This window comes from Triturus cristatus, chromosome 8 (genome assembly GCF_964204655.1).
Source record: "Triturus cristatus chromosome 8, aTriCri1.1, whole genome shotgun sequence".
NCBI lineage: Eukaryota > Metazoa > Chordata > Amphibia > Caudata > Salamandridae > Triturus > Triturus cristatus.
This window is the reverse complement of record NC_140591.1, coordinates 70,592,807-70,619,922: the sequence shown is the minus strand read 5'-3', so window position 1 is coordinate 70,619,922 and position 27,116 is coordinate 70,592,807. Positions and strand designations below refer to the sequence as shown.

Below are 27,116 nucleotides of genomic sequence, written 5' to 3'. Positions count from 1 at the left end.
TCTTGTTCCCTAGTTTTACACCGATCAGATCTTCCAAGGGACGGGCACCACGTCAGAACGAATGGATAGATTAAGCTACACCGACAAGGGTTTCAGCCGTCCTGCCTCATCCAGGAGCGAACAAAAGGCTGTCCTGTGGGAGATCTCTCCAGGTGGAGCACAGCAAAGACTTGTCAAGACACACCCCATTCTGGTGAAAAACCCAGGCTAGAAACACAATCCTATCAAAACTTCCAAAGGTTTCTAAGAATCTCAACTCAGATAGGAGCTTTCACATTAGTTAGTTCTGTGCCACAAGGCACGAGTCATCCATTTTCAGGGGAAAGGTATTACAACGCATCTCCACACTGCACTCATCATGTGACCTGTGGGCTTTGTGTTGCATGTGTACTGTAGGGCAAGTGGTACAGGGGCAGCTTGTAGCACTGGGGCAATTGTACAGCTTCTGTGCGCTTTAGGAGACTACATGGGGACTGGCAGAAGCCGGCTACAGTGCCTCCTTCAGCTCACCAACTGGGGTCCCTTTCACAGTAGGGTTACAAGCTGAAGCTGCATGTGCGGTGCGCAGCAAGCACGGGTGCACACTGCACACCAGTCCTCACTCACGTTACGCAGAGGTGTATGGCACGTGAGGGTATCCAGGCACTGGAGCAGGAGTGTAGGCATAATACGAAGGATGCTGGGCTTCAGACCCCGCAAAATGATTCAAGGAACCGGGTCTTCAGCTACTTGTAGAATTCAAGAACTGATTGTATTGTAATTGCATTTATATAGCGCTTACTACCCCCGACGCGGCGTTGAAGCGCTTTTTAGGCGAGTAGCACGCTAATACGGTACCCATAAAGATTAGTGCTGAATTAGTAATTTAAGTGCTGGATAGGTTAGTCAGTTATTTGGATTCGGAAGGATCATAGAATGATAGAAGAGGAAAAAAAAAGGTTTGTTTTTATATAGCTATGGGAGATCGTTCCGGGTCTTGGATGTGATGTAGGGGAACGCTCGATCTCCTGTCCTGCTTTTGTGGTTGCGGGGGTGTGAGCGCGTTAGAGTGTGGCTGAGCGCAGGTGTCTGAAGGGTTGGTGGAAGTGTAGGCGGTTGTTCAGGTATGTTGGCACGATGCTGTACAGTGCCCTGTAAGCATGTGTGAGGAGTTTGAAATGGCTGTTTGTGTATGGGAAGCAAGTGGGGCTCTCGGAGGAGTGGTGAGATGTGGGCGCGCTGTGGGAGGTTGAGGGGGGAGTCTCGCTGCGGCGTTCTGGATGGCCTGGAGTCTTTGTAGCAGATGGTTGCTGGAGTCTATGTAGCAGATGGTTGGAGATCCCGGCATAGACAGTGTTGGAATAGTCTAGTCTGTGACGAGGGCTTTCTTGACGTCTGGTGTTCAGGGGTAGTCATTTGAATATTTTGCAGAGCATGTGGAAGCAGGTTAGAGGTTTGACCTGCACCCTTGTGTTGAGCTTGTCTCAGTAGCTTCATACTGGTTCCAGATGAATGTATTCAATTTATCTTTATTTACAAAGTACAAAAATCAACTTGATCAGCTAAGCACTTGAGACAAGAATGCCGGACTATGTATACATAAGTGAGCACAAGAATTAAGAGGTTAATGAAAAAACACAGAAATGTTTAACCTGTTAGCACAGCTGTGCCGAACTGAAATGCCTTCAGATGCCTCCAGGTTGGGGGAATTGGGGCACATGGAGAACAGAAAAGTGGTGTTTTAGGTTTTCTGAAGGGAAGTGGTTACATGGTTGTGGTCGAGTCCAAGTGGTTGGGGGTCATGTTTGAGGAGGGAGAGTACCTCAGTCTGACCACGGCCAGCAGTAGGACACCTATGAAGATATCCATCAGTACTTGGTCCATGCTCCATCAAAAGAACAAGCGCACAAAAAAAGTTCAACCGGATTCAATCACCAATGAGAAGCAATGAAATGAGCGACGATGAAGCCAACCAGTAGTATGTAATGTAGACTGAACGCCCCAACAATGAAAGGGAATGGAAAATATAGAAACAAGGGACCAGAACAATAAAGGAAGAGAAAACAATTAAAAAAAATAATAATTAAAGAGAAAAAGAAAAGGAGCAAAAGATGAAAGAAGGAAAGTGAAATAGTGAAAGAAGAAAATAAAAAGGGTTGAATCAAAAATATGGAAAAAAGGAAACTAATAAATGTATAATAAAAATGATAAAGCAAAAAGGAAAAGAAGAGAATAAAATGGTAAGAAATGTGGGCAGAATGAGGGTAGGGGGGAAACCCAAGGGAGTAAGGTAAGAAGAATTTTTTTTTAATTATTTTTTTTTTTAAAGGGAATGAAAATAATTAAAGAGAACAGGGAAAAGGAACATGTACAACGGAGAGGGTGAATAATGAGAGTAATATAGAATTACTTCTTGCCAGAGCCACAGTCCGGTGTTTCTGTGAGAAGGCGCAGTGAGCCCGTAGAAGACCAAAAGAGGGTAAAGATGAAAAGCGTGAAAAACGATTTCTCGGCAGCCCCCACCCACGGGCGCATATTTTCGTGATAGAGAAAATATAAACTTGGAGCAAGAAAATTAATTTGTGCTGGGGTGGTCCGGGCTCCCGACAGCCAAGTGCAGACATCGGAGCCAAGGTTTGGGAGTGGGGGGGGGGGGGGGGGGCAATATAGTGCGGAGGACCTGAGCGAGAGGGCAGGAAGGCGTAATTTTGGGAGAAAAGCGACTGGGAGACAGGCCAAGAGAGGGGGGACGGGAGGTGCAGACATCGGGGAGAGACGAGTGCAGGTAGAGAGAGCGGAGGTAAAGTGTGGGCAGAGGGTCTGGCAGAGAGCAGAGTGGAATGATAGAAGGGAGCAGACAGAGACACTGACTAACTGAGGGAAAATCGGCCCGTGAAGGAATGGAGCACGGGTGGACACGTGGAGTGAAGATGGTGTCTGGTGGGAGACAGCAACAGAAGAGGAAAAAACAAGCATTGGCAAAGCCAACAGGTTACACCTTTGAGACTTAACATGGTCAGTGCCTTTTGTTCAGGCTGTACATGGTTCTGCAAAAAAATCTGAATGCCTGAGCTCGGGTTCAGATCAGTGGTGTAACAGCTCTCATGGTGCGGGGGGGCCCCCAGTGCCAGGCGGCGGCGCACCTAGCATGAAAGCTCCTGATGGGTCCAGAGCGTAGGGGGCACTCTCCATGTACTTTGCAGGTGGTACCCCTCAAGTTTCGTTAAGCCACTGGTTCAGATCAGTGCCATAACAATAGTCCCCCCGAACATCAGGGGGCCCCTTCGGCATTGTGCACAGGTGGAGGAAACCTGGCATCAGAGCTCCAGACATGGTCCGGAATGTGGGGTGTACCCTCCATATACTTTGCAGGTGGGACCCCACTAGTTTCATTATGCCCCTGGTTCATCAGATCAGTGCCGTAACAAAATTCCCCCAAACGCCAGCGGGCCCCCTCCTGCACTGTGCACAGGCGGCGGGCACTTGGCATCAGGGCTCCTGATTGGTTCTGGAGCGTGAGTGGCCCCCTTCATGTACTTTGCAGGTGGCACCCCTCAAGTTTTGTTACGCTACTGGTTCAGATCAGTGCTGTAACAATAGTCCCCCTTATGCCAGGTCCCCCGCACTGTGCACAGGTAGTGGGGCACTTAGCATCGCGGCTCCCGACTGGGTCCGGAGCATGGGTGGCCCCCTCCATGTACTTTGCAGATGGCACCCCTCAAGTTTCGTTACGCCACTGGTTCAGATAGTCAGGAACGTGCCAGAAGCCCCATGCTAGGGAGGGGCCATTCTCCGCTAGCAAGAGGGCTGCGCGGGAATCCACCGCGGTCTTGGTGCACAGCCATTGCTCTGGGTAGGAGGAGGAGGCCGCCGGAGACACCACAGCACTGGAAGGAGACAGGGATGGGAGAACAGGAAATGGAAGGCGACTGCTCCAGCTGAGGAGCTCGGCAGGCGTCTCCCGCCTAATCCCGGCCTTGGCTCACGGGCTCTCAGCAGACTTTCAGCGGCTTTCTGCCCTATATGAAAAACGAGAGGCGAAACATGACGGACAGACTGGAGCCACTGGCACCCTCATGCTTACTGGCAGCCAAGGCCTGAGCAGACTTGTGCCAGGGCTAGGAGGGGCAAATACTTTACGCACCCTCAAAGCCCTGTGGGTACTGCCGAGGGCAGACAGTGCCTTGTTGGCATGGAGGACAACATCGTCATGCCAAGGCTTGGTGCCCAGTGCCAAGGCAGACTCTACCCTCACTTCAGGGACTCACAGTGCTACCACTGCGTGATGTAAAATGTACAATTTCATATTGAGGCCTTCCATAATTTGCCGATGGCTAGTGCTCGCACAATTTTTTGTAGAATTTCACATAATTATGCAAAAGCAAATTACTCAAATTTCAACAAGCCTATTCATCTCCAATAAAGACCCAGCAGCATTTATTAAGGAGATGCTTATCCCCCACAGCAAGGACCCGGAGGACTCCTTCAAGGCCCAGTGCCCCCTGCTCAAGGAAATGAGTCTCCCGATTGGGTGGAAAGTCCACTGACCAGGACAGACACTACCATCACAGTGAGGAACGACATCACCTCAAGCCATGGCAGCCGACTGGGCTGTGTGGAATGGAACTCCTCAAGCAAAACCTGGTGCCCATTGCCACGGGCAGTCACTTCCATCACAGTGGGCAACATGTCCCATGTCCAAGGCACAGAATCAGCTCAAGGCAGGCAGTCCCATCCATCTGAAATCACAATGTGGAATGTTAGCCACTCTGCCCTTCACTGGCCCGCTCTGCCCTCTGCGGCTACCAGCAGGATTCTGTCGCTCCTGGGGTCAGCATCCTTCCTACCTTGCTTACAACACTTCCGTTACTTGATTTAAACGTTTTAGACTTATATTTTTGGTCATTTCCTATATGCTATAGTATGGTTGGAGTCTGGGCCCTCTGTTATTTTGATTTCAATGGCATTTTTTTCCATTGCTTGGTGCCTCCTTTCTTTAAAAAAAAAAAAAAAAAAAAAAAAAGAAGGTAAGTACATTTTTCAATGGATTGCAACAAGCGGGCCGCCAAAGTGTCCGAAGCCCACGGGTCAGCAAAGGTGTAAGAATGAAGTGTGCAAAATGAGCTGCAAGGTGACAAGAAGACAGTAACAGAGCACAGTTTGTAGTACAACAGGTTTAACATTACACAGCAATGCAGAGACTAAGAACCCATGACCTCAAATAAACACACAAGCAAAATACAGTGAACAAGAAACAAATAGAATTAAGCGTCGCAGACAGGCACAATATTTAAATAAGAAACCGCATCAGTGGTGAGCAGGGAAGGAAGTGGTAAGTGACCTAGGATATTAGGCAACATCTGGGTATCCCATTGGCTAATGCCTCAAGTGGCAAGTAACCAGGGGATATTCCATGATTTTAGCCCACTCAGACTATTGAAAGGCCCCACACACGTCAATCTCCCTTTGTCGCGTGTCCACCCCGGTGTGAGCTAGGAGGCCCAGGTAAAACAAAGTGCTACAATGCCTGCCGGATCCCAAGGTGTAGAGGGTTGAACAAGCAAGTTTTCGGGTGGTTCAATATTTGAGATGGCCCAACGAGACCGAAGAGCTGACACCAGCTCCAGGGGTGCGTAGAAATCACCCTGTGGGGGACGTAGAGCCCTGTGAGTGATGTGAAGGGGGTCAGAGAACCCTCCTGGAAGAGCTTGCCCAATGTGCTTAAGCCCAGGCCCTCCCACATGAGAGGAAGTCACCCTAGAGATGCCGTGCAGCAGGTCAGTAAAGCAACAGACAGGGATACAGACCCGAATCTACTCTATGAGTCACCGGCCAACCAGCGGGAGGGCCACTGTAGCTGGGCCGCCAGATAGTAAAGTTTGAAAGGGGTAGTTCGGCCAGGGAGACCCTACATCTGCCTGTCCCCCAGAGTAGTCCACTTAGTAGTGTATTAGAGATTTAAAAATGATTCTGGGAACAGGGCGAGGCAGAGGGAGGTTCAAGAATTTATAAAGTAGTCTAGGCAACATGACCATCTCACCATGTGTGCTACCCGGGAATTTGCTGCCCAAGCTCCTTACTATGTGCTAATCTATGACCGTGACTCCATGGCGAGGGAGGGGAGAACTAGGCAGAGAGCTGGCACCCCTGCCTAGTGTCCCTAGGGAAGGGAAATGAATCTGAAATTACTGTGCCAATCTTGAAGGTGGCATTAGTTCAGCGTATAGCCATTTGATCCAACGGACCATCTAGTTGATCGTGCAGGTCTTCAGTACCACATATAGGAAGCGTCCCTGTAGGACGTCAACCGGTTGCTCAGGTCCAAAGCTAAGCAAACAGTAGTAGGGCCGACAAAGGGAGCCACTTTCATACTGCAGAATAATTGCCTTATGTTGACGTAGGTAGAGCTACCAAGTTTGAAGCCACTCTGGTCGCCATGATTCAGATCTGGTAGACAAGAGAACAAACGGCCCAAGGATTTTACTAAGTATTTTGAACTCTGAATGAAGGATTGCCAGAGATTTTTAAATAGAGAATTCCAAAGGATCTTTACCATGCTTGGGGAGCGATACAATCGGGCCTCTCGCAAAGTTTGCTGTAACAGGCCAGACTCTACCGCAGTGTTGTACAGGTTAGTTAGTCTGGCGCAGTGATACTCAAGGTACGGCCCGAGGACCGCATGCAGCCCGACTGACCTTTACCAGTGCCCCCCCCTCCCCAGTTAACAGCAGCCAGCACTGTGCTGCTGTTTACTCGACTTATCACTCAACTTAAAATAGATGTTGAATGAACGGTCAAGCATTTTTAAAATGTTAATTGAAGTTTAAAAAAAAGAAAGTAGTAACTATGATGTCCTGCACTGCTTAACTTTAAAAGCACCCTCATTTTTAAAGACATCTTGCAGCAAAAGAGTAAAAAATATGATAAAAATAAATTTAAAAAGCATATTTCATTAACATGCAGAACTGTTTCACTTTAGTACATCAGATGAGATCAGTGCACTGAGAAGCATTTTTTTAAAGTGATAGTTTTCAGATATGAATGTAGAAACATTCTCGGCTCCTCGCACCCAGACAGCAACGCCAGTACTGAACTAAGAGGCAAGTCAGTTGTCATGTGCACCCTTGGGGTGGCCTGGGTTGCTATTATACCGATACAACATTACAGTTTATTAAACCAAACACAGATGGGTTTGTACCCTGGGTGTCCTCTTATATGGGATAATGAAGCGAAAGGAGGGAAAATGAAATAAAACAATTGCCTAGAATCACACAGTTTGATCAGGAGGGAGAGCTGGTATTGATCCAGGTTTTCTGGTTTCACTTTGTGGAATGGAGCCTCTAGATGCATACATGCTTCACCTCTCCTAGACCCCCCTTACTGCCCCCTGGACTGCCCCCCTGATGGCATCTATGCGCCCTCTGCACATTACAAACCAAACTTTTGGCCCCGGGAAAATGTTTGCGAGTACCCATGGTCTAGCGGCTAGACGGTCAGAATCTGTGCGCTACAGAACTCCAGTGGTAGGCCATCAAGTCTTTCCAGTCGCCAGATCTCGGATCGCGACCTGTGGATGTCCTGGTCACAGATCGGCAAATCCATGGCATTTATACGGATTAATGGGATACTAGTCGGACGTACACCGTCTAAAGACGCATGAATGGTGTCCGCAGGGAATGAGGAGACACTCGGCCACAAAGAGTTTTGTAATAGAGTACGGCAAGCATTACTTTGTGTCTCCTGGCAGAGTTTCATTTAAATATGTTTTGTATGTTTTTCTTGGTTAAAGATGCACTTCATAAAAAAATCTAAAAAGTTATGTGAAAATAAAATGGATAAAAAGATGTTTTGAGAAAGGAAAGATGGTCGGCATCAGAAAGGAGATGCGTGGGGTTGCCTTCTTGCCTGGTGTGAACTGGATGAATGCCATGTGGCGACCAGGTTTTTTTTTTTGTAAGTCTCTGCACACCTACAGCACGCAGTGAACCTTCATTTTTAGTTTATGGGGTGGCAGGTCATGGTCAACTGGAGCTGCAGGCTTAAAGAAGCAGGTCTCTCCCAAACAGGACACAGCCAGCCCTCCCATAGAGCCCGGGGTGGGGTGGCTTGGGACTGACGGACAGCCCCCACTCCAAGTGGTCTGTGGTGTTATAGTATTTGTTGCAGTTGTGTAGCGAGGGTACCACGCAAAAGTGTAGCTATCAACATTGTTTCCTAAGTGACACACCCGACACTACCCAACTCAAATCTATACAGCTCACATTTCCTACCTATATTTTGTACTTACTCTGTTGCCTTGTATCCGAGCTTACCCCAGATGCAACTCATGCAACTGCTACTGATTACTGTATATTCCTCGTGTATGCTGGGGCTATGAACTTGTGCCTACAGGCTCTTTTGCACATTCTACGCCAACTCTAAATGTAACTTGTGCAACTGCTACTGTTTATAGGACGCTTCCTGTGTACATTGTTGCATACACTGTTACCCAAGTCGACACACCCTAGCGTAACTACCTCAGAACCATACGGACCACATTTCCTACTGTCCTCTGTGTACGTCCTACATGCTCTGTTGCCATGTATCTGAGTGTACCCTATATAAATGCCTTTTCACCTATATTTAACTCCTGCCACTGTCTATCGTATACTTCCTCTGTATACAGTGGCCATGCATTTACTTCATATGTAATTTGTGCAACTGCTACTGTGGCAAACATCCTTAACCACGAAGGCTTTTCTACGCGATACGTTTACAACGGTACACTTACCACGTAAACGTCTTTACCACGTGTATGCCTTCCACAACCGTCTTTACCGCGCAAGCTGCACTGAAACCTGATCATCTTCGTCGGGTTCAGTCCGTTTTTGATGTCGGCGTGTGTTAAAGGGTAAAAATAAAAAAGGGGGGTTTGGGGGGTCTCCACCCAAAATAAAAAAAAATGCGTACGGAAAAAAAGGGGGATGGGGGGTCTCCCCCCTAAAAAAAAAAAAAGGACATGATAAAACGTCAGGAAGTGGTGACAATCGGCGTCTTTTTAGAGGAAACGGAATGACGCTTCCTCTTTACGACGTAGGACATAAGCAAAGAAGATCGAGGAGAAGACGTGAAGAGGTAAGGGGAATAAAAAATATATATACATATAGATTGAGGGTAACGGGCAGGGGTAATAATAATAATTGGGGGGTCACGTGAGGGTACAAGGGAGGGGTATAACCTTTACCAAGAGTATTCCATTACCATGCAAGTATGCGTGGTAAAGGAATATTCGTGGTAAAGGTTGTGCGTGTAAGGAATATGCTACTTACCAGTATGCATCTGTTCTTGGCATGTAGAGCTGCAGAGTCACACACTGAGGATAAGATCGCCATCTGGTGTTGGGCTCGGATGATTGCAGGTTGTTGTTGTCTTCGGAAGAAGCCTTTGGTCACGAGGTTGGTGACTCCTCCCCTGGACAACAGTGCGCATGGGCATCCACTCCATCGTCAGATTGTTTTTCGCCATGATGGGAAAAGATGGAGTGTATAGAAATGAAAGAAAGGATGTCCATGTGTAATGTCTAAGTAAGACGGATGCTGGAACAGATACAGGTCCCGGGGAGGCGGGCGGGCGTGTGTGACTCTGCAGCTCTACATGCCAAGAACAGATGCATACTGGTAAGTAGCATATTCCGTTCGAGGCATATGAGCTGCAGATCACACACTGAGGATAGATTATACAGCAGTGCTTCCCTTTAGCGGTGGTCGCCTGTATCCATTGCAGCAGCTTGAAATAAAGTTTTTAGGACAGCCTGGCCCACGGAGGCCTGTTGTTTGGCCTGCACATCAACACAATAGTGTTTAGTGAAGGTATGCGTGGTAGACCACGTGGCTGCCTTGCAAATGTCTTCTAAGGGAATGTTACCTAAGAAGGCCATAGAGGCCCCTATTTTACGCGTGGAGTGCGCCCTAGGGGGAACTGTAAGTGTACGTTTAGCCTTGAGGTAGCATATTTGGATGCATTTAACTATCCACCGGGCTATACCTGATTTGGAGATTGGGTTGCCTTTATGTGGTGGTGCGAAAGCAACAAAGAGTTGTTTTGTCTTTCGAAAGGGTTTTGTCCTGTCGATGTAATAAAGCAAGGCTCTTTTGACATCTAAGGTATGTAGGGCCCTTTCAGCTACGGAGTCTGGGTTTGGGAAAAAGACCGGTAGCTCTACTGATTGGTTAAGGTGGAAAGGGGAAATCACTTTTGGAAGAAATTTAGGGTTTGTCCTAAGAACCACTTTGTTACGGTGTAGTTGTAAGAAAGGTTCCTCTAGTGTAAGGGCTTGTATTTCACTTACTCTGCGTAGGGAAGTGATTGCGATAAGGAAAGCTACCTTCCATGTTAGGAATTGTAACTCACATTTGTGCATAGGTTCAAATGGGGGACCCACGAGTCTTGTTAGAACCACATTGAGATTCCACACTGGTGCAGGTGGCAATCTTGGGGGAAGGATTCTTTTGAGACCTTCCATAAACGCTTTGATGGCTGGTACCTTAAAAAGGGACAGGTGTTGCCTATTTTGCAAGTAGGCTGCCAAGGCTGCTAGGTGTAAACGTATAGAGGAATACGCTAGATTGCATCTTTGCAAGTGTAGTAGATAGCAAATGATGTTTTGGATGGAAGCGTCCAATGGATGTATGTCATTATTAGCGCAGTAGATGGCAAATCGTTTCCATTTAGCGGCATAACACGCTCTAGTAGTAGGGCGTCTGGCTTCCTTTATGATATTCATACAGTCTGGAGGGAGATTGAGGTAACCGAACTCTAAGACCTCAGGAGCCAGATCGCTAGGTTCAGTGTTTGAGGATCTGGGTGTCTGATTTCTCCATGGTTCTGGGTTAATAGATCCGGGGAGAGGCGTAGCCTTTGATGTGGAACTAAGGATAGTTCTAGAAGCGTGGTGAACCACGGTTGACGTGCCCAAGTGGGAGCCACTAGTATTAGTGTTAGTGACTGTTGTTTCAGTTTGCGTACCACAAATGGAACTAGTGGGAGAGGCGGAAAGGCGTACGCAAATCTGCCTGACCAGTTCATCCATAGGGCATTGCCCTTGGACTGTGGGTGTGGAAACCTGGCGGCGAAGGTTGGGCATTTTGTGTTTTCGGGAGTGGCGAACAGGTCTATGTCTGGTTGTCCCCACTTTTGGAAGAAGGGGAGTAGAACCTTGGGGTGTAGTTCCCATTCGTGGATCTGCTGTGTGTGGCGACTTAGGAGGTCGGCCACTTGATTGTGGATCCCTGGGAGATGTTCTGCTAACAGATAGATGTTTTGGGGAATTGCCCATCTCCAGATTTGCTGTGCCAGTTGGGACAGTTGGGGAGAGTGTGTCCCTCCCTGTTTCTGTATGTAATACATTGTCATGTTGTCTGTGCGTATGAGGACAGTTTTGTTCTTTAGGTGAACTTGAAAGGATTTTAGTGCTAGGAACACTGCTAAGAGTTCCAGGTGGTTGATGTGGAGCAGTTTTTGTTGACTGGTCCATCTGCCCTGAGTGGTATGGTGAAGGAGGTGGGCTCCCCACCCCGTGAGAGATGCGTCGGTAGTTAGCACAACTTGTGGAAGAGGCTCTAAGAACGGTCGCCCTTTGGACAGGTTGATGGTGTTCCACCATTTGAGTGAGCGAAGTGAGCGACTGTCCACCAACACCAGATCGGTAAGTTGTCCGTGAGCTTGGTTCCACTGTTGTGCTAAACATTCCTGTAAGGGACGCATTTGAAGTCGTGCGTGTGGGACTATGGAGATGCATGACGCCATCATGCCTAGGAGTTGCATGAACACTCTTGCTGGAAGAGATGGATGAGTTTGAAACTGAGAGATGAGATTTTGTATACTGGCTATCCTGGCAGTGCTGGGATAAGCAATGGCCTTGGATGTATCTATGGTTGCTCCTAGATACTGATGTAAGTGGGAGGGTTGTAGGTGGGATTTGGGGTAGTTGATAGTGAATCCCAAATCGTGGAGAGTTTGAATCGTGCGATGAGTGTGGAGAACGCATTTTTGGTATGTATTGGCTTTTATGAGCCAATCGTCCAGATAGGGGAAGACATGGATCTGTTGTCTTCTGAGATGCGCTGCTACGACTGCTAAGCACTTGGTGAACACTCTGGGTGCTGTTGTTACTCCGAATGGGAGAACTGTAAATTGATAGTGTTGCCCATCTACCACAAATCGTAGATATTTTCTGTGAGCGGGATGCATAGGGATGTGAAAGTATGCGTCCTTGAGGTCTAATGTGGCAAGGAAGTCTCCCTGTTGTAGGAGTGGGAGGACTTGTTGGAGAGTGGTCATATGAAAATGATCCGAATGTATATACTGGTTTAGTAGTCTGAGGTCCAGTATGGGCCTTAGTGTTTTGTCCTTCTTGGGAATGAGGAAGTATAGAGAATATACCCCTTTTCCCTGATGTTGAAGGGGGACTGGTTCTATCGCCTGTTTTTGTAACAGGGATTGAACTTCTTGTTTGAGGAGAGAGAGATGATGTGAGGACATTGGGCGTTGTTTGGGTGGTATGTTTGGGGGGGATTGTATGAGTTCGAGGCAGTAGCCAGACTGGATAATTTGTCTTACCCATCTGTCTGTGGTGATGGAAGTCCAGACAGGTAGGAATTGTTGGAGTCGCCCCCCGACCGGAGTGGAATGGTCCGGGGGGAGTGGTGGCAAGTCACTGTTTGGTGGCTGGGGAGGTGCGGGTGTTGTTGTTATTGCCCCGCCCTCGGCCTTTGTTATTGTTTCCCCTATAACCTCCCCGGAAATAACCTCTGTTAGGGGATGTTTGTCCAGAATTTTTAAAGGTGGACGTGGTCTCAGTTGATGTGTTTTTGGAGCCTCCTCTATAAAAGGAGCGACGAAAGGAACCCCGGTTTTGAGGAGACTGCAGTGCTCCCATAGACTTGGCAGTTTCATTATCCTTCTTCATTTTTTCTAATGCAGTATCTACTGCAGGGCCAAATAACTGCTCTTGGTTGAAAGGTTGAGCCAGAATTGCGGTTTGAACTTCCGGTTTAAAACCGGAAATACGGAGCCAGGCATGTCGTCTGAGTAAGACGCTAGTATTGACCGCCCTAGAAGCGGTGTCTGCTGCATCTAAGGCGCATTTAATGGAGGCATTAGATATTAATTTGCCTTCTTGAATGAGGTCAGTGGCCTGGGACTTAAAGGGTTCAGGCAGATGTTGCATAAGGTCCTCAAGTTGGTCATAATGTGCCCTGTCATACCGAGCTAACAGGGCCTGGGTATTGGCAATACGCCAGTGGTTCGCCGCCTGTGCGGCGACTCGTTTGCCTGAGGCCTCTAAAAGCTTAGACTCCTTGTCTGGGGGGGGGCGTTTCTCCAGTTGTCTGTGAGTTAACGCGCTTCCTGGCATTTGATACGACCAAGGAGTCTAAAGGGAGTTGGGCTTTAATGTATGCAGGGTCCTGCGGGGCTGGTCGGTACTTTTTTTCGATGCGGGGGTTGAGAACCCTCGCTCGAACAGGGTCTTTAAAGACGTCAGTGGCATGCTTTATAACCCCTTTAATCATGGGAAGTATATGAACAGTTTTTTGTGACTGCTCAAAGGTATCGAGGAGAAAATCCTCCTCAAGGGGGTCCGTGTGCATAGTGACACCATGGAACGTTGCTGCCCTATTTATTAGTTGGCCAAACCCTAGGTGGTCATCAGGAGGGGAGGGCTTGGAGGGGTAGGTAGTGGGGTCAGGCATGTCAGGCATTGGATAAGACCAGTCATCTACCGGTGCTGTGTCTGGAAAGGTAAACGGGTCAGTTGGATCAACAGGATCATTAAATAAATCAGGGTCCGCCCCTCCCCCTAAGTCATCATTATCATCCTGTGGAGGAGGTGAATGATAGGGAGGTGGTAAAGGTAAAGGAGAAGCAGGAGGAGGAGGGGGGGACGGGTTAGAAGGTAAAACAGGAGAAGAAGGACGAAGTGGTGAAGTGGCACAGTCCTTTTTTTGTATGGGAGCTGGGGGAGGTGTAGTGTCCAGCTTCCGTTTTTTATATGGGATGGCAGTCACATGTCCAGTGTTAGGATTGATGTAGATCCGCTTTTGAGTAGGATCTGGTCGAAAAAGTTCATCTGGCTCCGAAGGTGGTGGCGGCGACGACCGCTTCGGGTCTTTATGAGCTGTTTTTGGTGTGGACGTAGTTTTCGGTGCCGATGATGTTTTCGGTGCCGAAGAATGTTTCAGTTCCGATGGAGTTTTCGGTGCCGATGTATGTTTCGGTGCCGATGTATGTTTCGGTGCCGAGAGACTTTTAGGCATCGATGTCGAAGAACGTTTCGGCGCCGGTGGAGACTTCGGTGCCGAGGAACGTTTCAGTGCCGAAGGAGATTTCGGTCTCGAAGCCTGTTTCGGTGCCAATAGTGGGTGTTTCGGTGCCGAGGGTGTTAAAGGCACAATCACATGAGGTTTGCTCGAGCCCGAGCCACCTACAGGCTTAGATGTCTTCGGAGCCGGGCCCGAGGGCGGGGCTTCTGAAGAGGATTTCCGGTCGCGACTGGGCCCAGCTGGCGGAGTCTTGACCACTGTCTTTTTGGATGGGGCAGGGGCAGGGGGGGGTGGTACTCACACGCTGCCCTGGAGTGATGAGGTCATCGGAATCGTCGGCCTCGGACACGATCTCGAGATCTTCGGTGTCGTCTTCGGGAACATCTTGAGCAAAGATGTCCTCCGGTTCTGGAGCTGGTTTGGCCATAATATGGCGTCGAGCTCTTCGGTCCCGGAGGGTCTTCTTCGAACGGAAAGCGGCACAAGCTGGACAGGTGGACTCGTTGTGTTCCGGCGACAGGCAGAGGTTACAAACCTCGTGGTGGTCACTGTGGGGGAACTTCGCTCCACACTGGGGGCATTTTTTGAAGGGTGTCCTGTCCATCAGCCGCTTCCGGAACCGGTCCGAGTTGATTTCGAGTCGATGGAATGAAGATTAAAGAGTTAAATTGATTGCTAGAAGTTTTCTGCTGGAGCGGAAAAAAGTTCATCCGAACCCAATGGCGGAAAAAAACAATCTGACGATGGAGTGGATGCCCATGCGCACTGTTGTCCAGGGGAGGAGTCACCAACCTCGTGACCAAAGGCTTCTTCCGAAGACAACAACAACCTGCAATCATCCGAGCCCAACACCAGATGGCGATCTTATCCTCAGTGTGTGATCTGCAGCTCATATGCCTCGAACATAGGATTCCGTTGTAATGCATGCGTAGTAAAGGCATGCGTTACAACGGAATGCGTTGTAACGACATACAACCGCTACTGTTAACTGTATACCTCTTGTGTATACTGTGGCTACGTATTGCGCAACTCATGCAACTGTTTCTTTGCCATCTATGTAAAGCGCTCCGATACCTTCAGCTCGAGTTTGCGCTTTGCAAAACTCTATAAATAAAGCCTCCAGCAAACTGAAGTATAGGTGCACGGGCGCCATTTTGGCTCCGAAGATAGCCTGCGCCCCCCCAACACACACACACACAGTCCTTGTTGGGCAATTGTAGCAACTAGCGCTTGGGTAACAAATTAAAAACAAAATGAAGCCTAAAAAAACGATATTATCTGAAACTAGATCCATTCAGACTGCTGGCCGGGAGACCTCCTCCCCCCTCTCTCGCTATCCACTTTCCCATCTACCCCAGCTTTCAGCTATCCTATCTGCCTCCTGCGCTATGACCCCACCTTCGTGGCGCTGCTTTATGAAAGCGCCCCACCTCCTGGGCTGTGTGATATTAAATCTACGGCTAGGGAGACACAGGCCCCTTTCTCCTGTGGAATGTTTTTTCAAAGAGGTAATGCAATCCTTGGAGCCGAGGCATAGCTCCCTGCACAGAGCAGGCGCCCCCCCCCCCCCCCCCCACTCCACGACCCCAAGGCTGAGCCTCCACCCCCTCCCCTTGCAGTCCCACCTGCCTCCGAGGCCCCAGCCTGAACCCTCCACGTCTGATTAATGTCTCGATGACATGGCCCCGTCGCTCTCATATTCGCTTTTTATTATTATTTTAACGAAAACAACACCGCATTCCTCCCGCTGCGCTTTCCATCGCCGGCTCGAGCTCCGATTACCTCGACGCCCACTCCTGGCCCCAATTTAGGGAGACAGGGAGGTATTGAGAGGGGTGGAAGGGGCTTTCGGAGGGGAACAAACTGCATTCTGTGGGGTGGGTCCCCAGGCCGGGAAGAAGAGAACATGGCCAGTGAAGCCAGCCACAGGTGTCAGCCACCCCTAGGAAGGGATGCACAGACCGTGCCTACCTATAGGGGGCAGCCACCCCTAGGAAGGGAAGACGACAGCGGTCTACCTACAGGAGACAGACCATGCATACCGATAGGGGCACAGCCACCCCAGGATGGGAGGAACAGAGCGTGCCTACCTATAGGAGTGCGCCGACAGGAGGGGGGGGGGGGGAGGGGGAAGGGGACAGCCTGTGTGTACCTATAGGAGTCCATCCGCCCACTAGATGGGAGGAACAGACCATGTGTATCTATAGGATTGCCCACTGGATGGGAGGAACAGCGTGTGTGTACCTATAGGAGTGCATCCGCCCACAAGATGGGGGGGCAGCCTATGTGTACCTATAGGAGAGCATCCGCACACTGGATGGGGGGGCAGCTTATGTGTACCTATAGGAGTGCATCCGCACACAGGATAGGAGGAACAGCCCGTGTCTACCAATAAGAGTGCATCCAACCATAGGATGGGAGGAACAGCCCGTGTGTATCTATAGGAGACGGATTGAGCCCACCTACAGGACGGACGCCTCCTGCAAGACAGGAAACAGCTCAAGCTAAACTATAGGAGGGGAAGCATCTCCAGGAGGGATGGGGAGGGAGCAGCAGAGCCCATCGATGGGACTACAGCTAACATGACCCAAGTCCCACCTATAAAGGGATAGCCACCCAAGGGTGGACGCAGAGACACCACAGCCACATCCCACTAGCAACACGTGACGGGTGCGAGCACCTTCAGGGCGGAGCACAACTAGAGCCTCAGACGCCTATCCAGTGAGACTACGATCACTTCCTAGGAGGGGCAAGGAACAGACCAGGTGCTTCATTTGTAAAACAGTGAGTGCCAGGGCCCTTGTCAGGAGGCCATAGCAGCATGCATCACCCATTACCCATGCCAGGAGGCCATTGACAGTACCAACACAACTATTAACCACCCCACTCATACAAGTGTGACAATTTGAACTACTCCAATCCCACCAAAGCCATAAGAATGGCTCGGACGGCAGGTATTACTATTTTATAATTTATATTCAGATAATAAAATACGGTCCCAGTGCACATCTGTAAATTAGACAAGTAACGCCACCATGTGGCAGACTGCTATAAGTGACGGTGTCAACAATTAGGTGCTGGTGCCGGGCACTACAAACCACCTGCTCAAATTAAGCATTACCCTACAGACGTGTTAGGTGTCACACACCAACACCTGCCAGGTGGAACATGATGCCAACCGTGCTTAGGTTGTGGGTGTGCAGGCAGGGCAGACAAAGCCACGTAGGAGTCTGGAAAACGCTGTTGCCCCACTAGAAATAAAGCAACCCCCTTTCTAGGCACTGCTGAACTCTACTCTGCAGTGCCTTGGAGGAGCACAGCAGAAGAATTCCGGTGCCTTTCCCACAGATGCATAGTGAGCACGTGGCCTCCAGGTCCCTAGAGAGCATAGAGCCACTCTCCGCCACATCGCCGTGGGGCTGCATCCACTCTTGCCTAAAGTTCTATCGTAATCGAGGTTTCCATACCTAAAGATTTGTCATCACTTGTGTACCCTGATGGTGTTATGCATGTAACCGGCTGGATAAATACAAGCACTGGTAAGGCCAATATTTCAACGGTGTTACTTGCCTTTTTAGCTTTGCCAGTGCTTTTGCAAAGCTATTTCTCATTGGCAAAAAAAAAAAAAAAAAACATGCTTGCTTGACAATGTAGAACACCATCAGTAAGCACGAAAGAAAAGTACACGCACCAAAATAACGTATATGTGCGCATGCATCACTACGTATGCGCCATGACCGGTTTATTTTACTTTTTCAACTTTCCATTTACCAGTCCAAGGTGGTGTCCACCAATCTTGGAGCAGTAAATAAAAAAATATGCACGAAATGCAACAGCGAGGGGAAGAGAATGAACGACCTGTAGGGGAAGAAATCCGTTCCTGCCGGAGCGGCGAGGGTGAGTGACCGTGTGCCCTTTGCCTTACACTAGGACATCAGAGTCTCACCCAGGATCACGGCCCTTTCCACGTGCGGCCTCATGAGAGCTCAGGACTTGTAGATTTGATGGAGTTCAGAAGGTCCCTGGTGAGCAGGCACTGTCTAAGGCTGGTGCCTCTTCCCAAGATCTATGGGCCCAAGACTAGAGAAAATTGAAATCATATCTTGACAAAACAAATTCTGCAACACAGAGATCCCCTTAAATCACAGCAACACTGTGCCGGAGAGGATCATCCTCTAAACGATCAGCGTGGCACGACAAATCTGAAATCTTGAACTCGCAAACACATCTCGGTCAGAGTCCATTCCAGCCGTCCCTATAGCTTACACCTGGCACTATAGCACCATATCAAACATTAGGTAGCGCCAAGATCAACCAAGCATGGTACTCACTGGCCAACGTGACAATGGCAGGGACACTGGCAACCGCTCCTGCCGAGGTCTGACCGATGCACTGGTACCGGCCCGCCGTGTCGTTCCGCAGGGCCGCGATGACCAACGTGCCACCTGCGATGCGGATCCCCAGGGTGGTCTGATCTCCATCCAACTCTTTGCCATCCAGTCGCCAAGAAACGTTGGCCCCCGGGGGCTCCACCACACAGCTCAGGGTGACCGAGCCACCGTACTTTTGAAATGTCGACAAGGGTTGCACGGCGAAGCGTGGCACATCACCTGCAAAATTAAGGTGTAACAAGTCCGTAAGAAAACTCTGATCTTTTTAAAAAGTGAAACTCAACGTTCCTTCCATCTCATCTCAGACTTCTAATCATGTCATGGCTTTCTGTTACATTGGACTGCCTCACAGTATATTCGGACAATTTTTAAATGTATCCATTTTTATCGCTAGACTACTGCACTGATGTTGCACTAACCAAAGTCCTTTTTTGCTCCTTTTTAAACTTGTACATGTATACACACAAGTCATATGGTTTTAATATTTTGTTATGATTTTTAGTAATCAAACAATAACATTTGAATATATTGACTGCCTCACAGTACCTCCTTGAGCTTTCCCAAACCATCTCTACAAATCTTCTCTGGTCACCATGAACTACCCTATTTTCAAAACCATAAATCAGTTCTGCAAAATGTGCTAATTACACAGGTATACACACTAAAAATGAACATTTCTTTACATTAAGGCACCGTGGAGAAAAATTATACAGCACACTTTAAGTTGAGGGATATTGGTAAATTGAGCCAAGATTTTGCATGAAAGCTGCACCCCAAGAATCCCTCACAGAATATCCTTAGATCTGCAGCAGGCCCGCGACCCCAACACGTTTTATTCAGTGACCATCATTGAATGACAGGGAGGCTCTTTTAACCTTATCCGCTATGTTTGAGAGATGTGAACGTAATCACACCTTCGCGCCTATTAATTTAATAGGTCTCGCCTGACCCAGCGCATGTGCTGGCCTGGCGAGACTTTTTGAGAGGGCTCCAAAAAGTGCTACCAGGCCAGCCTAGAGCTACAGTGTGCGGGCACGCGTGCCGCGATTTTCCGCGATTATTTTTGCGGCCACAGGCCCGCTTTGATGTTTGATCGCGATCACTTTCGCGGCCGCTTGGCATAGCCAATAGGTCTCGCTTCCGGGACCTTATAAGTATTTAGTTACGCAACTGTTGCATGGCTTAACACTTATAAGGTCCCAAAGGCGAGACCTATTGGCTATGCCAATGCTTGTTCTGATTTCTGAAGGATGCTGCAACAACATAATGAATCTTGGGAAACTTGACATTTTTCACTTTAGAAAATTTACATAACCCGTTATACGAATTATTCCTTTCTATCACTATTTTTTGGGCAAAGTTTGAACTTCCTGGGCAAGGCTTAGATATCTTTCCATAGGAAGTGACTCGTTCTAAACAATGGATGAAAATGTACGTAAAAATCCTAACTTTCTTATAAACATCTACATAACTTTTCCATCTAAAGTATTACAAAGGTATTCATTAAAATTTATTAACTTATTCGCAGGTTCATAAAAAGTTGGGCTGTAAATACAAGAAACTCCAGGTTTCTGCCAAGATACAAAAATAGATGGAGATTCAATTTTCATGACAAACATCTTGCCAGAGGTACAACTTTATGAATAAACCAAAAATTCAAGAAATGACAGTGCCACAAATCATACAGAACTGGGACATCAAAAAAAACTCTGCACATTGGCCAATTTCACGCTAATGGGGGGCTTCAACCTCCACTTTGACGACCCTTCGCAGACGGCTGCAACTGAAATTAGAGGATCTTGCGGCCTATCCGCTCCAACAAAAAGTTAGTAAGCGTACCCACATAAAAGGGCCCTTATTAGACCCCATTTTCTCAAATTGGGAGGACTTAATGGGTGAGAAACCCATCCCTGTTCCGTGGTCGGACCATTTCCCCATCCCACTTACCCGGTCCCCGTCCCCCCCAGTGTCACATATGAAACCTATTTATACAGGTTCACGCCCCTGGCCCAAACTGTCGATTGGACAATGGACCACAATTAGAAGAAACTAGACCAGTGTCAACCACGGATGCTGTCACTGCCAATGAAAACTTTAATAACTGGATCCAAGAATCTCTAGACTGGCTACTTCCCGTAAAACTGACTCAAACTAAAACAGGAAGTAATCGAAAGGCATGGTTCTCAACTAAACTCCGGGCTTTGAACAGACGTGTAAGAAGTTTGAGAGAGATTGGAGGAAAGACTTCTCTAGCAACAGGAAACTTAAATATAGAGAGGCAATCAAATTATATAAAGCTGAAATCAAACTAACCCAGGTAGATTACTACGAAAACAAAATTTTAATCAGCAGCTAATTTCGCCCGTGAGATCTTTCGTATTGCTGAGACACTCTCCAGAGTTCCCTCTCCTCTGGCTATCCCCGACATCTCAGGCACACGCTGTAACAATTTAGCGGAGTTCTTCAATAAAATCAAAACTATTTGCACCTCATTTCCCCCCATTAAGGACTGCACACCCTACTTTAATACTCATAGTAACCAACCTCTCCTGGAAACTATCCCGGTGATGGACAGGCCAGTATTGGAAAGCCTCCTGTCTCAGGTAAAAAGTGGGTCACCTATAGATCCAGTACCCCTAAAGATATTGAGGCAGGCAGCAGGAGTAGTTTACCCTCTCATCTTAGAGTTGATTAATGCCTCATTTTCCTCTGGAGTGGTCCCTCCCCTATGGAAGGAAGCTATGGTAAAGGCACTTTAAAAACAAACCAGCCTTGATCCTTCGGTTCTGGGAAACTACCGCCCCATATCACTTCTCCCAGGGGGGGGGTCAGCAATATCGCTGAAAAACACATCAATTCTGTACTGTCCACTTTCTTAGAGACACACAAACTCCTCCACCTGTCCCAGACAGGTTTTCAACCTCATCAGGGAACTGAAACGGCTTTGCTATCAGCGTTGGAAGAGTCAAGAAAAATTGTGGAGTCCGGAGGCACCGCTGTGGTCATTTTTCTGAACCCCAGCGCTGCCGTCGATGCAGTAAACCATCATATCCTGGTCCATAGACTCAGAAAACTGGGAGTTACCGGAACTGCTCTGTCATGGCTACAGTCCTTTCTGAGTAACAGATCCTTTTAGGTCTTGGACAATGAGGTGACCTCTAAACAGATGCCCCTATGTTGTGGAGTACCGCAGGGGTCATCCCCAAGTCCCACCTTATTCAACGTTTACACGTGCTCCTTAGCAGAGCGTACACAAAGTCACCTACGCAGATGACACACAACTTGCGATAGGGATTAATCAAGCTGAAAGTCTCCCCCCCCCCCCTAGTCTTCGCCCTTACTTAGAAGAAATTGCTAACTGGATGAATAATTCCTTCCTGAAACTGAACGGGGAAGAAAGTGAGATAATGATCTAGGGGAATCGTTCCCCCCTTGATCCAAACTCAATATGGCTGACCACCCTCGGTCCTGCCCCTACCCCAAAGACTCCATTAAAAAGCCTGGGTGTCTGGGTGGACCAAGACCTCACCTTCAAGACACAAGCCCGGAAGATGGCGGCCACGTGCTATGGTATCTTGAAAATGATTGAAAAAGTCCTTCCCCTTCTTCCATTCCCGGCAAGAAAAATCATGGTCCAGGCCCTCACCCTGTCTCGGCTGGACTATGGGAATGCCCTTTATCTGGGTGCTCCTACCACAACCCTTTCCAAACTCCAGACTATACAAAATGGGCCAGCAAGACTTCTCCTGGGTACTCCTAAACATCACTCAGTTAAACCTGCTTTGAAATCCCTCCACTGGCTCCCCATTTGGGAGAGAGTTAATTTCAAAGCTCTGTGCATCGTTCAGAAGTCACTCGCTGGAAAGGGCCCCGCCATTCTTCACACCATCATTCAGCCCTACCGGCCTAACAGAAGTCTTCGCTCTGAGGATAGGAACTTTGTCACTTTTCCCCAGGATCAAGAAAGCCAGAAGCGGGGGTTAGCTATTCTCATATAATGCAGCCAAGCTTTGGAACTCCCTCCCACCCCACCTACAAAAGAAAACCACCACCTGACCTTCCGCAAACTGTTAAAGACCTGGTTATTCCCTTAGCTGGCGGAACTTCATATATCTGCTGCTTCCAGCGCTGGGATGCCTCCTGGTAGCCATGCGCTATAAAAATGCATTTTTCTTTTCATTTCACATCTTTGTGAGTAATCCTAAAGCAACTTTGTGTTCTCCTGATAACAGGAAGACTTCTTGTTTGGGATGGGCGGGGTGGCCAGGACAGCCAAGGTGGAAGTGGCAGCCATGCTAGCCAAAAGCAAATTTGTTGGTGGCCATGTCGGCTAAGGTAGAACGACCAACAGCCTTGTTCTCAACAATGGGTACTGAATGGTATATGAAACTGGATGGGTTTGAGCATGACAGAACTGTCAGCTTTGCGGCCATGACCAAACTGGCAGAATTCGTCGGCCATGACCAAACTGGCACAATTTGTCGGCCATGACCGAACTGGCAGAATTGGTCGGCCACGACAGAACTGGCAGAATTTGTCAGCCATGACAGAACTAGCAGAATTGGTCGGTCATGAGAGAACTGGCAGAATTTGCCAGCCATGACAGAACTGGCAGTTTTGTGAACTATGAGGGGACTGGCAGACATGCTGAACACAATGGGACTGGATGCCATGTTGGCCACAATTGGTTGGTTGGTGGTCGTGTCATAAATTGCACACACTGCCCGATTCCGGTTTTCTCGGCCATCCTATAAAACTTGTGTTTTGTTCCACACACTGAATACCATGTGCCATACAACAAGCATCATATTCTCTGCCAGACTGAAAATCAAAACACACTACACAATCCCGCAGGGAGCCCGTTGTAGAACTCACCCATGTCTGCCAAGCAGCTGCATGTCGCAAGGATCAGCCAGGTGATGGCAGCGGCGCCTCTTCTCCATGCGGGCATCTTCCTCCGGTGCGCTGTGGTCTGGTGGAAGAGGCAGTGGAGTGGGTTCCCATAGGGTATGCTGCCCATGCCCTGGAGATGGGTTTGTGGCCTGCACCTGTGAAGATCAGAAAAGAAAGACCAGTCAGCAAAACATAGCAAGCAGGACTTAAACGCTCTCTCACCAGGGCGAACAGCACCTTCCACTGCCACGTGGAGGCCACGTCTGCCCACTGCTTCCCTGGCAGGCCAGGGGGAATGGGCCATGTGATGAAGGTGATCAGGATGCATTGGTTGGTAGAGTGCTTATGGTTGACTGCACACTGGCAGTGTGGGGAGGGGTTCTGGGCTAGCAGGGGTAAGGTGGCCGTGGATGTTGTGAAGGTGTGCACTGGCCGGTATGGATGTGCTGACACTGCACAGAGAGTGGCGAGGAAGTACTGCTCGTGGAGGGGTGGTGCACAAGATAAAATTGTGGTCTTCTTGATAGGGTAGTCTGCATGTACTGGTGGAGACCTAAAAGTGGCTAGTAGGCACCAGCGTTGTCGTGAGGATGGCCTGTATGCACCTGTGGAGGGCAGGGTGTGGCAGAATGTGTTGGCGGCAAGTGGCCAGGATGCACTACTTGAGGTCTGGCTCTGTTGGCAGTGTTGTCAGAGTGGCTAGGATGAATTTGTGCTGTGCAGACACTTGTGTGGCTGTACTTTTGGAATGTTCAGAATGACCAGGATGTATACCGATGGAGTGTTCAGAATTGATAGGATGTACACTTGTGTGGCTGTACTGATTGAATGTTCAGAATGGATAGGATGTACACTTGTGAGGCTGTACTGATGGAATGTTCAGAATAGCCAGGATGTACACTTGTGTGCCTGTACAGATGGAATGTTGAGAATGGCCAGGATGTATGGAATGTTCAGAATTGATAGGATGTAGACGTGTGTGGCTGTACTGATGGAATGTTCAGAGTGGCCAGGATGTACACTTGTGCGGCTGTACTGATGGAATGTAGAGAATGGCCAGGATGTATGGAATGTTCAGAATGGATAGGATGTACACTTGTGCGGCTGTACTGATGGAATGTTCAGAATGGATAGGATGTACACTTGTGTGGCTGTACAGAAGGAAGGTTTATAATGGCCAGGATGTACTGGCGAGGTTTGTGGGCGTGAAGGCGGACAGGATTTACTGGTTGAGTGTTTGGGGTGGGGGGGTCCTGGATGTATTGACAGCGTGCAAGAGTGTAACCTGGATGCCTGGGCTAAGGGTGGTGTGAGGGGAGCACGGTGGGTCTACAGTGACCCAGGCAGGCTAGAGGCCTTTTGAAGAGCCTCCCTTGATGGGCAACTGAGGCCCACAATTGTTTGGAAATAGCAAGAATGATGACGTAAGCACAAAATATGAAGTACGTCCCTATTGTTTTATTATGCGCCTTGAAGCAGCCTCCTAGGACAAGATAGGAGCACTACTAACGCACGACACTGAAAAGCTTCCCTCTCAACACACACTACAATTCCAGCACCCCTCCCCCACCCCACTGTGCAGTCTGCTGGCTGTCCACTACCACACACCGCGCCACGTCACGGGAATGGGCGCTATATAAATACCACATCAATACGATGCTTGGAAGGTCTCGTATAAATTCTTCAATCCATTCACAAGCGCCCTCTCCTAAGCCCACGCCTGGACCGGGGGGGGGGGCTGGGGACATTGGTTTCCGGCACCGGATCTCCTCGCCAGGTAAGGCGAGGACCTGGCAGGGGCTTAAAGGAAGGGGGCGCGGGCTGGAGAGGGGCCGAGCAGGGGACAGGTAGGAACCTGAGCTGCTGGGCCCTGGTGCACAACCAGGTCTTCAGCTCCAGCCAGGCGAAGCAACAAAGCAGCCATTCAGGAGGGGGGGCCGGCCTGCCATCTCACCGGAGCCGGGGGAGGAGGGGCCAGAAGCGGCAGGAACCCGAGCACACAAGCGGGCCTTTAGGGGGCAGGGCCCCCTCTCCACCACCCACCTGCCCCGACCCAGTGAAGGGCTTTTCTAAAACCAGGCCCGGGGGCGACTCCCGCACAGCAAGTTCTCTTAACAGTAACGCTTCTTTTAACTCCCCAAGAAAATACAGGGTCTTGGGGAAATCTGTATACTTTTTTTTTTTTAATTTATTTTTTTAAATTAATTGCATTTTAATTTTAATCTTCATATTCTGCAGCGGTGAGATCACATTACCCCATCATGGTAAAGAAGCTGTGGCCCGGCCGCCATATATAACGCGCTTGCAATACAGCAGACGGGGCATGCGCAATATCTGTGATGCAGTGACCCATCCGCCAAACTCTAACCCAGGCCCACGGTCTATTGGTGATGAATGCGCGGGGCTCAAGAGGGGACAGAACCCTAAAGGCGGGAACGGCACTCTACTGGCAAAGAGGCGTACTGCTAAACACTAAAAGAGATCAGAGAAGCCCCCCTCCCCCCCCCCCCAGCTTATCGAGTCTGCTTGAAGGGTATGGCCTGGTGTGAAACCAGAAGAGCCTGTATATGGTCACAGGTTCCTGTAACAAGCACGAAGAGATTGAAGGATATGGTAGGATCATGTTCAGCTGCACATGACACAACGAGCGAGCTGTACACTCACATTTCACAGATGTTGAAACAACTGTGAAAGAAGTACAACTTATCTAAACAACATGGCGCACAACAACTGATGACACTATGTGTGGCCTGTCAGTTCTTGTTTAAAGTCTATTATAGACTACCCTTGTTTTGTATTTTCTATTTTTTATCCCGTAGCTCCCGGGTCCGAGGATCCACCCGCAGAGCTCCTGAGTCCACAAATCCACCCGCAGAGCTCCTGAGTCCACAAATCCACCCGCAGAGCTCCTGGGTCCGCGGATCCGCCCGCAGACCTCCTGGGTCCGCAGATCCGCCCGCAGACCTCCTGGGTCCGCAGATCCGCCCGCAGACCTCCTGGGTCCGCGGATCTGCCCGTAGACCTCCTGGGTCCGCGGATCTGCCCGTAGACCTCCTGGGTCCGCGGATCTGCCCGTAGACCTCCTGGGTCCGCGGATTCACCCGCAGACCTGGGTCCGCGGATTCACCCGCAGACCTCCTGGGTCCGCGGATCCGCCCGCAGACCTCCTGGGTCCGCGGATCCACCCGCAGACCTCCTGGGTCCGCGGATCCACCCGCAGAACCCCTGGGTCCGCGGATCCACCCGCAGAACCCCTGGGTCCTGTCCACTGGAAGGAAGACCAGTCTGACTTGTGCTTCTTAGAAAGGCTCCTATAGAAGTATGTGGACTGAGCCTAAATCAAGATGAGGGGACACCAGGTACTAATGGTCAAACAACTTCACAACACCATCCACACAACGCCGGCAAGAAGACCAAGAACAGTGATCTCAGGCACGCGGCTGGGGGGGGGGGGGTGGATCATCAAACGTGCCTGTGCCATCAAAGCAGACACCAGAATCCACCTCTACAAATGACAAAGACACTAACACATTAACTCAGCACATACGCCTAG

At 49.1% G+C, this 27,116-nt stretch overlaps 1 protein-coding gene across 6 annotated transcripts in view; it reads right to left on the bottom strand.

Moving 5' to 3' along the window:
• Positions 1–27,116, bottom strand: part of BOC (BOC cell adhesion associated, oncogene regulated) — a 120,917-nt gene that overhangs the window by 41,482 nt on the left and 52,319 nt on the right. For all 6 annotated transcript variants that reach the window (XM_085621012.1, XM_085621009.1, XM_085621008.1 and 3 more), the window contains 2 exons: positions 23,546–23,718; positions 18,611–18,889 (listed from right to left, as the gene is read on the bottom strand). In XM_085621012.1, the coding sequence (XP_085477138.1) occupies positions 18,611–18,889; positions 23,546–23,690 (424 nt within the window). In that variant the 5' untranslated portion in view covers positions 23,691–23,718. Of the gene's footprint in view, positions 1–18,610; positions 18,890–23,545; positions 23,719–27,116 lie in introns of those variants that run through there.